Source organism: Microcaecilia unicolor, chromosome 6, assembly GCF_901765095.1.
Source record: "Microcaecilia unicolor chromosome 6, aMicUni1.1, whole genome shotgun sequence".
Classification (NCBI taxonomy): Eukaryota; Metazoa; Chordata; class Amphibia; order Gymnophiona; family Siphonopidae; genus Microcaecilia; species Microcaecilia unicolor.
In genome coordinates, this window is record NC_044036.1 from 287,395,240 (window position 1) to 287,408,580 (window position 13,341).

General features: G+C 41.4%; 1 protein-coding gene across 4 annotated transcripts in view; it reads left to right on the forward strand.

The window, feature by feature from the left end:
• Positions 1-13,341, forward strand: part of CCDC180 (coiled-coil domain containing 180) — a 153,611-nt gene that overhangs the window by 90,851 nt on the left and 49,419 nt on the right. For 3 of the 4 annotated variants that reach the window (XR_003942606.1, XM_030207751.1, XM_030207753.1), the window contains 3 exons: positions 2,808-2,952; positions 3,755-3,871; positions 5,261-5,359. Coding sequence is in view for 3 of the 4 variants with exons in the window: in XM_030207751.1 (XP_030063611.1) it covers positions 2,808-2,952; positions 3,755-3,871; positions 5,261-5,359 (361 nt within the window). In the remaining variant the exon portion in view is untranslated. The remainder of the gene's footprint in view (positions 1-2,807; positions 2,953-3,754; positions 3,872-5,260; positions 5,360-13,341) is intronic. The other variant, XM_030207752.1, reaches the window with a different exon arrangement.

A 13,341-nucleotide genomic window follows, 5' to 3' on the forward strand; every position in this document is an offset into this window, starting at 1 on the left:
AGGAGATTTCCACTTGCAGGGAGGGACCGATGCAGCATAGCTTGGGGAGAAGACAGGGCAGGAAGGAAGCGCTGCCTCCGTGGGACAAAAGGGATAGAGACAGCGCGTGAAAGATGCGGATGGGCGGGCCTGGAGGGAAAATGGGTGGGCCTGGGCCCATCCAGGCCCACCCGTGGCTACGCCCCTGGTTCGCACAGTATCCAGCTGCCCTCCATGGGATAATGTTAACATTATGTTTGATTTATTAGCAATTCAGTAACACCACATTATACAGTCACAGATGAAATATCAGTGAGTGCTTTACTCCTTACACACAGAGACATTGAAGTATAACATATTTTCATGCAAGCTGCCCTTATACAAGGAACATCCACCCTATGCACTTCTACATTGAGCAAAGATACTGTTAAGTAAGCAACTACAAGCTTTAGATCAGGCTTGTCCAACCCATATATATATATATATATTTTTCCTTTCTGTCATATTACTGTTTGATTTGATTTTACTGTGAAGGACAGCATATGAAGAATTTTTTAAAAAACTAAATTAAGTTATTCCTGTGGGTAAAACCACCCTCCTCAAAATCCCTGGTACGTTTTAGGGGGGGGGATTAAGATAGCTCCCTGTTTCACCACCCCTGAATTTCCCCCAATATTAATATAATATTGGCATTTCTGGAAAAAGCAGATTCCTAATTGACCAATGCACCTTTCCCATTGTGGGTGTCCCTTTGCTGTTCATTCCCTGCTGTTAGGATGCTAAATTTCAAGGGAATGGTTGTATATTTATTTATTTGTTACATTTGTATCCCACATTTTCCCACCTATTTGCAGGCTCAATGTGGCTTACATAGTACCGGAAAGGTGTTTGCCATTTCCAGTGTGAACAAATACAATGTGATGTTGTAAAAGATGTAATTTAAATGGTAAAGTCACAGTAATAGTCGTAAGATGGGAAAATAGCATTATTATTAAGAATAAAATTGCAGAGCATATACAAAAACATGGACTGATGAGACAAAGTCAGCACGGATTTAGTGAAGGGAAGTCTTGCCTCACCAATCTAATGCATTTTTTTGAGGGGGTAAGCAAACATGTGGACAATGGGGAGCCGGTTGATATTGTATATCTGGATTTTCAGAAGGCGTTTGACAAAGTGCCGCACGAAAGACTCCTGAAGAAATTGCAGAGTCATGGAATCGGAGGTAGGGTATTATTATGGATTAAGAACTGGTTGAAAGATAGGAAGCAGAGAGTAGGATTGCGTGGCCAGTATTCTCAGTGGAGGAGGGTAGTTAGTGGGGTCCCGCAGGGGTCTGTGCTGGGTCCGTTGCTTTTTAATGTATTTATAAATGACCTAGAGATGGGAATAACTAGTGAGGTAATTAAATTCGCCGATGACACAAAATTATTCAGGGTCGTCAAGTCGCAGGAGGAATGTGAACGATTACAGGAGGACCTTGCGAGACTGGGAGATTGGGCGTGCAAGTAGCAGATGAAGTTCAATGTTGACAAGTGCAAAGTGATGCATGTGGGTAAGAGGAACCCGAATTATAGCTACGTCTTGCAAGGTTCCGCGTTAGGAGTTACGGATCAAGAAAGGGATCTGGGTGTCGTCGTCGATGATATGCTGAAACCTTCTGCTCAGTGTGCTGCTGCGGCTAGGAAAGCGAATAGAATGTTGGGTGTTATTAGGAAGGGTATGGAGTCCAGGTGTGCGGATGTTATAATGCCGTTGTATCGCTCCATGGTGCGACCGCACCTGGAGTATTGTGTTCAGTACTGGTCTCCGTATCTCAAAAAAGATATAGTAGAATTGGAAAAGGTACAGCGAAGGGCGACGAAAATGATAGTGGGGATGGGACGACTTTCCTATGAAGAGAGGCTGAGAAGGCTAGGGCTTTTTAGCTTGGAGAAGAGACGGCTGAGGGGAGATATGATAGAAGTGTATAAAATAATGAGTGGAATGGATCGGGTGGATGTGAAGCGACTGTTCACGCTATCCAAAAATACTAGGACTAGAGGGCATGAGTTGAAGCTACAGTGTGGTAAATTTAAAATGAATCGGAGAAAATTTTTCTTCACCCAACGTGTAATTAGACTCTGGAATTCGTTGCCGGAGAACGTGGTACGGGCGGTTAGCTTGACGGAGTTTAAAAAGGGGTTAGATAGATTCCTAAAGGACAAGTCCATAGACCGCTATTAAATGGACTTGGAAAAATTCTGCATTTTTAGGTATAACTTGTCTGGAATGTTTTTACGTGGGGGGAGCGTGCCAGGTGCCCTTGACCTGGATTGGCCACTGTCGGTGACAGGATGCTGGGCTAGATGGACCTTTGGTCTTTCCCAGTATGGCACTACTTATGTACTTATGTACTTATGTTCATACATGCTTCGGTTTTCTTATGTAGCCATTTAGGTTGAACATGTGCTGGGTTCTAGGCCAAAGACCTTCACAACAGTGGCTGAGCTGAGCAAATGGTTATAAAATAGGAAACATAACCCAGGTCGTCGAGAATGAAAGCTCATAGTGCCACAGTGCATTACAGCTCAGCTCCAATTCAGCTAAAAGCCCAGAGAAGAAGGAGGAAACTACCCAGTCAAATACATACATTCATATGACAAGACAGAGTAGTTGTCCATGTGGACTACCGTAAAGACATATTGTTTGATCACTAACTTGTGCTATTTTAGCACAGGTCCCATTTTATTCAGTAAGATCTAGTTACTAATTAACAGTAAAATAACCTAACTTAACAATAGCTCACGTTGATAACTAACTCCTAACTATTGCTTTTACATTTCTAGATTATTCTCTGAAGGCGGTAACTTTTCCCCAGAAGAGTTTGGTATGCTCCGGAATAGGCTGGTGAAGGCAGCAAAAGAGATTGATGCTTCTGAACGAAATATTATGGCCGATCTGGAGGGAATGGAATCTAAGTGCTTAGAACAGGTAAGGGAGAATATTCACATTCACTGGAATAGGAGCACTTCCTCATTGAAAAAAAAAATACAGCCCAGTCTAAACAATACTGACCAGAAGCAGGGCTAAGAAAGGCGGAATTAAGGGATGATGAAATGTTGGTGGTACATTTTTGGTATATGGTCTTAGAGAGATGAGGAAGATAGAATAGCGTTCCAGAGGAAAAGTATGCATGTGAAATATTTTGCACAAAAGTCCACATATGAAAGGTAAGCAAAGGATAAAAACATGGATAACAAGATGTTGACAAAGATTTTTCATTGTTGGCAAATATTTTGCAAACCCATGCAAAAACTCTTTGTATTTTATTTATTTACTTGTTACATTTGTATCCTACGTTTTCCCACCTATTTGCAGGCTCAATGTTCGCCAATTCCAGTATGAACAAATACAGTAATGTTGTGGTAGAGTAAGATTCGTGTGTACAGACACATTAGGGAATCGTAGAGAGGAAGAGTTATTATATGTCCATTACGAACTTTGATTTCGTTGTGTTGTAGGGTACAGGCATTTAAGTTGGGTCGGTAGGGTATGCCTTTTTGAACAGGTTAGTTTTTAATGATTTCCGGAAGTTTAGGTGATCATAAGTTGTTTTCAACTTCATCTGTCTTGTCATATGAATGTATGTATTCGACTGGGTAGGTTCAATACATCAATCCCAAGGAGAGGAATGCTGTTTACTTTACATGGAGAATAATTTTTGCTAAATATGCCATTGCCTCAGCAGCAACTGCACAGTGACTTTGTTTTTTTCCAATTTTTTGCATTTGAGGGTACTGATGTCATCCGTAAATTTGAAGAAAGATTTCAAACACTCACAACAGATATGGTCTATATGGAAAATATCCAGAGACAGCTGACACACTTGCAATTGAAAATCAAAGCAGAGGTGAGAGAGGGCCCAGGACTGGATTCTTGAAATATTAATAGGCATATTAAAGAGAAGCCTATCTTTCGACTGTCAAATTTCTTGAAAAGCTTTGAGCTTATCTGTAGGAAGTAGCTTTTCACAAATCTCTCATACTTAGTCTATCCCAAAGCTGCTATTTTATTTAATCTTGAAACTAAAGAAACAATTCAAAATATTCCTAAAAGATTAGCTTCAGAATAGGATGGAAAATGTCACGGTAAGACTGACTATGCAAGAATATCTAGACTTGGGATTCTAAACCTAGTACTCGGACAGGATTTCAGCATACCCACCATGAATATGCATGAGATAGATTTGCATTCAATGGAGGTAGTGCATTCAGATTTATCTCATGCATATTCATTGTGAGTATCCTGAAAACTTGACTGGCTGGGTGTGTCCCAAGGACTGGGCTGAGAACACCTGATCTAGATTCTTTAAAGATTGGTAGATTTCCTAAATCTATTTATTGTTGACACTCGGAAGCTTACCATACGTGGTGAAGGTGGATAGCTTAGCAGAGTTTAAAAAGGGGTTAGATGGTTTCCTAAAGAACAAGTCCATAAACCACTACTAAATGGACTTGGGAAAAATCCGCAATTCCAGGAATAACATGTATAGAATGTTTGTATGTTTGGGAAACTTGCCAGGTGCCCTTGGCCTGGATTGGCTGCTGTCATGGACAGGATGCTGGGCTCGATGGACCCTTCGTCTTTTCTCAGTGTGGCATTACTTAAGTACTTATATCAGTCCTAGTAACCTGAAAATGCACTGCAGCTTTTAATTAGGTAGCACATGTGGGTAATACAGAAGGCAACACCACATTTTACTAAGATTTGCCAAAGCTTTAAGATGTCCCCTGCTGTCCAGAGCATGGAACATATTGAAAGTGTTAGGGTCTGGAGGATCTCAGCTCCTATTCTCATAGGTAAAGAAAATAAGATGATACCTTTTTTATTGGACATAACTTAATACATTTCTTGATTAGCTTTTGAAGGTTGCCCTTCTTCGTCAGATCAGAAATAAGCAAATGTGCTAGCTGACAGTGTATATAAGTGAAAACATTCAAGCATTACTATGACAGTCTGACAGGGTGGGAGGATGGGGGTGGGTAGGAGGTATGCATGGGGACGTCAAAGCATATCATTGATATTCTAACAGGATAGGTGTGGATAGCCAGCTAGCACATTTGCTTGTTTCCTATCTGACGAAGAAGGGCAACCTTCGAAAGCTAATCAAGAAATGTATTAAGTTATGTCCAATAAAAAAGGTATCATCTTATTTTCTTTTCCATGTTTTATTTTGTTTGATTTCTATTGATAACCTTAAGAGTGGACTAACACGGCTACCACACTCCCCTTCTCATAGGTAGCAACCAGTAACCTACAGTCCCAGAAACTGCATGACATTCTGGAGCAATTCAGCCAGAAGATTGATGCTTGCACCCGACCAAATATAGAGAAAGAGGTAAATTTGGCAGATCGTACATGATATAGCAGGAGAGGTGCATGCAGAGGGATTCTTGTACATATTTAAGAAGAATTTCTCCCATTAAACTCGTAGAGTCTGACCGTACGTGATGTAGCAGGAGAGAGATTCTTGTACACAGGGGCAGCCCAAGGCAATCTGCTGCCTGAGGCGAAGGGTGAGATGGTGCCTCCCCCCCCCCCCCCCCACTCCTCCTCAAAAACTACAATCGGGGAGTAAGGGGGTTAAGAGTCATAGAAAACAATTAAGTTTATTAGAAAATCATGAAAATACATATGAGTTATATATTTGTATACTATATGCACATAAAACCAAAATTGAACAGCCTGACGGAGTCAAATCACACACAAGAAAAATGTCCAGTCTTTTCTACCATGTTTGGGCCCTCTGGTCCTGGCGGTCGCCAGGGCCTAACTGCAAACTTGGGATGAGGAGCACAAGTACTCACAGAAAAGTCAAGTGTATGTAAAGTATCTTTCTATATAATAATTGGTCAATCTGCGTCCCTGGATGGCTGGGTTTGTAACCGTATGCTAATGAGCTTACGTCAGCTCGCCTCCAGCGTTCCCTTCCCTTTCAGTGTCTCGTCCTCGCGGAAAGACGAAATGTCGTCAGAGGAGGGCGGGACACTGAGAGGGAAGGCTGGAGGCAACACGAGCCGAGCCTGCCGCCGCTGCGACCTCAGGTATGGAGTGGAGGGGAAGGGAGAATCGCTGGACATGGATGGGATGGGAGGGCAGAGGAGGGGAGGGGAGTGCAGGGCAGGGGAGAATCACAGGGCATGGAGGGGAGGGCAGGGGAGAGAGAGTCGAGAAAACGCTTAGACGACAGCCTTCCTAGGGCCCGTTTCATTTGTTCCGAAACAGACGTTTTTGCTTGTATAGAATATAATTGTTCATTCACACGGGCATTCCTAGATCAACCATTAAAACTCTAATAAGGGGTATAGAACAAAAGTAGAATGTTTCACTGTACAACTTAACATACAAACTCTGGTTTCAAATCAGTGATAGCAATGCAGACTCTCTCTACTACCAGACACTGTGCAATGTAAGACAAAACCTTTCAAATAGACATTCGGAAGCTTACCATACTGGCATCAAATAAAGACAGTAACCATACCAACGAAAAGTTAGCGCTGTAAATGTTCTAGAACACCAGCACACCTCCAGGGATCGGAAGCACAGATCTTTCATTAAACATAAGGGATAAGAGGCTCTTTTCAACCTGGAAAAGACGGACTGCTACAGATTCCTAGTATCAGTTGAATCCCTCATCCCTGTTACATAAGGAAAACACAGGCCATCACTTAGCAAAAGAATATGAGATGATAAACTAGAAACATAATGTAGACAACAAAAATTAAATGGAAAACAAAAGAAACCAGACTGAACAGTGAAACCCCAGAGAAACAGAGATGCATCTCCTTCAGTATAGAACAAAATACAAGAAGTGCACATTTTCAAAGCTGACGTTATCTTTCTCTAGATATCTGACCATTTTATTTTTCCAATCGAGTTGTTCCTGGTCTCTCTTTACTACTTTATTTTGTTATTTTTCTCCAAGCCTCTTTCCATGATCCCAATATCTATTTTCTGTTTCTGCACTGTCCTGTCTTATTCTTTATTTGTGACTCTGACACTGATCCTTCAGTTTCATTTTTATTCTTTATTTTTCCCATCTGCCTTTTTATGTACCTATAAGTAGATTTCATCCTTCCTTGTCCCCACGATCCTCAGTCTCCTTTTTCACCTACTTCTCAGCTTTCCTACATTTTCATCTCTTCTTCTCCCACAGGGCCCCCAGCTGAGGTCGCGTCACGCCCCCCCCCCCCCCACCCGAGGTCGCTGGGCCCTCCCTCCACCCGCTGCCAGTGCCAGGCCCCCTGATCTAACCTGAAGCGCCTTCATCTTCAAAGCAAGCAGGGCAGACCTCTCCTTCCGTCCCTGCCCCGCCCTTGCGGACATTACGTCAGGCGAGGGCGGGACACGAAAGGAAGAAGTAGCTTGTCCTGCTGATGCTTGCTTCGAGGATGAAGGCGCTTCAGGTTAGCTCTGGACGGAGGGCAGGCGGGCCGGACTGCGGCGGCACTGGGCCCCCCCCCCCCCCCCCCCGGAGGCCCGGGCCCAGGGACTTTTGTCCCCCCTGTCCCCCCCTCTCGGCGGCCCTGTTCTCCCATTCCCTCCCCTCTCTCATTCCCCAGCCTCCTATTCCCTGAATTGCACCCACTTTCTAGTCTTCCATGTCCACCCTCTGTATTCATTACCTCACCAATCCTTGCTCCTTCCCTGTTGTTCACCCCCTCTCTACCTTTCCTATGTCTTACCCCCTTATTCAAGCTCCCATTCCACTTTTTACCTCCATTCCCCCTATTTCCACCCTCTCTCATTTATGTCACATTTTTTATACCTCATACTGTTTGTAGTCCTCTGCCTTTTTCTTCTTTCCCTAGTGGCCATTGCATCTGCCTGTTCTCCCATATTTCCTTCTCCACTTCCCCAGCATCCATTCATCTCCTTTGGCAATATTTTTGTACCCTATCTTTCTTCCACCTTAACCCCAGCATCTATCTCTGTGCCCTTACATCTTCGCATGCTCATCTTTCTCTCCCCCAACAATATCTCTCCTTCTTTTCTTTCTCCCACTACCAATGCCCTCCTCCCATCCTCTATATTAGAGACATTTTCAAGCCCCAGCTGTCATCTCCTAGCTCCCCCTCCAGCTACTGTGGCCGCTGGCACCATGCAGGAGTTAAAAGCAGAAAACAAGTATTTCCTGAAATTCATACAAAAATAGTATACCATGCCATACTTTGTATTTTTACTGCTCTAATTGCCTATTGCTCATGTTTGATCTATTCTTACTGTACACCGCCTTGAGTGAATTCCTTCAAAAAGGCGGTAAATAAATCCTAATAAATAAAATAATAAATAATAAAAACAGGAAGTAGATTCTCATTTTAGCAGATACACGGAGCAAAGAAAGGAGCTTTCCACTCTGCAGCTGATTTCAGTGGTGCCAAGCCACGCAGGAAGTAGAAATGAGCAAGCTGGTTCATTGTTTGGCGGAGCAGGAGCTTCCAGGTCAGAGCCAGGCCCATGTGTTGTCCCCCCACCCCCCACCAACCCAGTTCAGAAACACCAAGGGTGGCCTATCCCAAAGAGTTTTACTACCACAATGACTGAGATTGAAGGCCAATGAGTAGGTTTTCTAGCAGTGCATCTTGAAATCCTGGTTAGATGTGTCCTTAGGACGGGGTTGAGAACCCCTGCTCTAGGACAGTGATTCTCAACCTTTTTTTAGTTGGGACACAACAAATGGATGATGCTCATATATGTGGCATGCTGCATACATGACCCTCAGGGACCTTTGGTTCGACACAACATAACAATTGTAAGCATGGTCTGAATCCAAAAAAGTAAACATTTTGAAAATTCTGGGCACGATATTTTAAAATTCTTTATTTGTAATTTTTGTGCAGAATTTCCCACTCCCCAAGCTTCTACCTTCTCCAGTAATAATTAATCTCATAGTTCTAACCTCTTCAGCTCTTTCTCACCCCAACTTAGCTTGAACACCTTCCCTTCCCCAGCTTTCTCTTTCCCAGCTTTCTGTTTCACCTAGTTCTCTTAGCCTCCAATCCCTGTCTTTCTCTATTCTTTCTCTCCTTGCCCCCCACTTTACTGTGTCTTCCTTTCGGATCATGTGGCATAATAAGAAGAAAGCAGTTGTGCATCAGACTATTTCCTCCTCCTTTGCTGGCCTTGGCCCACTGCTTATTTGAACCATGCTGACTCTGTACAGCTACACAGTTCAAATAAGCATTTGAGCTCAGGCCAGCAGAGAAGGAAGAATTGGTCTAATGTGCAACTGCTTGTGTCTTCTGTATGCCATATGATCCAGGAGACAAAGGAATGGAAGGAACCAAATTTAAGTCAGGATGTTACAAAATGGCTCAATTTTTTTTATCAAAAACAGTCTTCTAGGAACAATATCTACTATGAGTGTACTTATATACAGTCATATTGGATATTGTTCCTAGAAGACTGTTTTTGTTAATAAATTGAGCCATTTTCTAACATCCTGACTTGTGGGTTTGGCTCCTTCAGTTCCTTGTTGTTTTGGGGTTTTTTGTTTGTTTAGTGATCCAGGAGGACAGGCTAAGTGTTGGCTCATACAATCCCCTCCCCCCCCCCCCAATCAGTGGGTGTATGATTTTCTGCTTTCTGTTCCATGCACAGAATTCTGAAAGACAAGTGCAGAATTCTGTGTAAATTCTGCATTGTTTGGCACAGAATTCTCCCAGGATTAACCTATGAAAGGTAACACTAAAAATATTACATTGGGCCCTAAAACACCAACACACCTACTATAGGTAAAAAAGAACATGTGTGAATGATCTCTACTGAGAATCTATATGCAAACGGAATACTACACCACAGACAGGCCTTCACCAATTAAAGAACAAGGGATCACAAATTAGAAATAAGAAGACAAAAATTGAACTGGGAACCCCAAGAAGTTAAATCCAGTACTGAAGAACAGAAATGCATTTCCCTTTGTACTGAACTAAATATATAGACATCTGCGATGCACATTTCCCAGCGTTAACATATTTCAATTAATAAATTCAAAATTGTTTATTGTTTATTAAAACTTGCTATACCAGGGGGGGCGTGTCAAGATGGCTGCCTGACTGGTTGGCTGGTAGGATGCTCCGAGCATTTTGGGAAATTATTCCACTTTTTCGTACAATGCCTCATTCTAAAAGAAAGGGAACGTTAAGGATAGTTCCTCAGCCTACCTTGACGTCTTCCCCAGCCCAAGCGTCTTTGGAGCAATACTTCCCCGGTTTCTCCAGATCTCAGAGGGAAGAGGATCCCATAGCGGGGGTTCCCGGAGAAGTGGGCTCCCCGCTGGGAGAGGAAACCTCCCTTTCACCACCATCTATTTTGACGATCCCTCCTTGTCCAGCGTCGATGGCGGCCCTGGAGGGAAACTCTGCCGATCCCGGAAGTGTATCGGAAGGGGCAATTAGCGAGGACCCAGGCACGCAGCAAACGACCCTGAAGGCTGAAGGAACTCTGTTTCCTTCAGTGAAAAACTCGGAGGTGACACTGGAAATGCTTTGGGTGATGTTGGACCGGATGAATACTACACTTCAAAAAACCTCAGGTGATGATGTAAATCTTAATGCCAAATTTGAGGATTTAAAAATAACTGTTGACTCCGTTAAAGAAGATTTAACAAAGCAAGTGACAATTTTGAGAAAAGAAGTAGATTCGCTTAAGGACTTCAAGGATGTGACTGTTAAAGATAATATGGATATGAGAAGGAAAATTGAGCAGCTAGAGAATTATAATAGACGGCTTAACCTCCGTCTTTTAAATTTTCCTAAGTTATCAGGGGTAACCCTGATAGATACATTCCGTAGATATCTAACTGAGATACTAAAAATAAATCCAGTGAACAAGATTTATTTTATTCCTAAACCAAAGGGGGAATTACGAGGAATTGAACATAATATTCCTGATTTACAAAACATTTCTGAGATATTGGAACAATCTACAGAAATAATACTTGATAGAGCCACATTAATAATCTCTCTTGTTTTTGAGCAAGACTATAATAATATCCTAAGACTGTATTTTCGGAACTCTAAGGCTCAATTTTGTGGATCTAAAGTTTGGATGTATCCAGACGTGACCAAACAAACACAACAAAAAAGAAAGGCGTTTCTTGCTTTGAAACAAAAGACAATAGACATTGGGGGTTCCTTTTTTTTGGCATATCCGTCTAAATGTGTAGTAAAATTAGGTCAAGCGAAATATAATTTCTTTTCACCGGAACAACTGAAATAGTTTCTAGAAATGAAACAGCTGAAGTAAATGTAGAAATAATTTGGAGAAAAGACAGCTTTTACTTTCAGTATATATTACTTATTTTGAATACTTCTCTAACTCTATCACTCCCCCCTCAGTTTTTGAGGTCTAAGAAAGGCTAATGTATTTCCTTAATTATTGATTAGTTAATTCTAACTTTCTTGTCCTGTATATTTCTTTTAATTTAATGTTTGTAAAGATGTAGGATGAGAATGTCAATATTACTTATTTGCCTGTGTTTCTATTGCAAGGTTATCCTTGTTAATTGTATATTAAAAATACAAATAAAGAAAAAAAAAAACTTGCTATACCCCTGTTGTTCCAAGCAAATTCAAGTGGTTTACAAATAAAAAAGCAATAAAAACAGAAAGGAACGCCAATTATGAATAGAAAACAACTAACTGCCTTTACCATTCAAACATATTTCAATCAAAAAATTGTTAAAAGCATACATAAAACAAAATAACACATAACAACAGAATCCAAACAAATTCACATAATTCTCACTACCACTCCTGGTCTCTCACTGCAGAATCAAACTAGGCCTATACAGTAAAAGCTTACGGAAAAAGGTATGTTTTTAATGAGGCATGAAAGGACATACATATATGATGTTTCAAGCCGAAGATACTGAGACAGTGAATTCCATAATGCTGGTGAGGTAAAATAAAATTCACTAGATCTAGTGAATGCCCATCTAGCTTTAGAGGAATATGGAAGAACTAACCTATTGTCATTTAGCGAATGTAAAGTACGAGAGGGTGTGTAGGGAATTGCCATAGAAACAAGGTAAGCAGGGACGCAACTATAAAAGACCTTATAGGTTAAAGTTAGAATTTTAAACAACCCTGAAATCATAACCAAGGAAGCTGTTGGAGAAGAGGTGAGACATGATCAAAATGAGATGCTCAACAAAGTATACAAGCTGCAGTATTTTGTAAGGTTTGTAATCTTTTAACATTATGTTTAGTAATCCCTGCATAGACAATGTTGCAATAATCATATCTTCAAAGAAGGAAAGCATAGAACAGAGAACAGAGAGCATCAAAATCAATAAATTACAAATTGCCCTCAACTTATGTAGAAAAAAGAAACCCGTTTTAGCAACTTGAGATATTTGAGGACCAAAAGACAAGGCAGAATCCAGAATTACTCCAAGATAACGGAAAGATGAAACAGGAACAATGTGCCTGCCAAACAAGAATGGAGTAATATTCGGTGGAGAAAATGACCTAGAGGCATATTTTCAGAGCACTTAGACTTACAAAGTTGCATAGTAACCTATGGAACTTTGTAAGTCTAAGCGCTTTGAAAATGAGCCCCCTAGTAACCCAATAAGCTACCATTTTCTCAGGGTTCAGAATCAAATGATCTTTTAGCCAGCCTGCCACATATTCTAAACAAATTTGGAGTGGCTGTAAATCCAACTGACTTTAAATCCGTATAATAGACTAAAAGATAATCATCTGCATAAGAGTATGAACTGACCCCGAAAGATTGAACAAGTAAAGCAAAAGACACAGATTAAAAAGTATTGGGGAGAGCACCGACCCCTGAGGGACACCACACCTCAGGGGGGAGAGAGCAGAAACGGAGGAAGACTGAACTACCTGAAAGGAATGTTGCCCAAGAAAAGAAGTAAACCAGTCCCGAACTAGACCATCAATACCAAGGCATGAAAGACGGTGTAAAAGAAGATTGTGATTAATGAGATCAAATGCTGCTGACAGATCAAGGGAGACTAAAAAGCAATTTCCAAATTATTATGAAGTTCACTTAATAAAGCAGTAAGCACTGTCTCCGTACTGAAGCCAGCATGAGAACCAAATTGACGAGGGTGCAAAGCATTGATGGACTCAATATAAGTGGAGAGCTGGTCAAAGACCACTGATTCAACAACTTTGGAAAGAAAGGATAAGGGTTGATAGCTTTTTGGCTTGCATAGGATCCAGATCTGTTTTTTTTCTTCAAAATAGGCTTAATAAGAGCTGATTTCAGTGGGACTGATAAATTACCAGATGTCAAACTATTAATGAGAATAGAATAGACATGGAAGTAAACCTGGAGATGGTTGTTTTA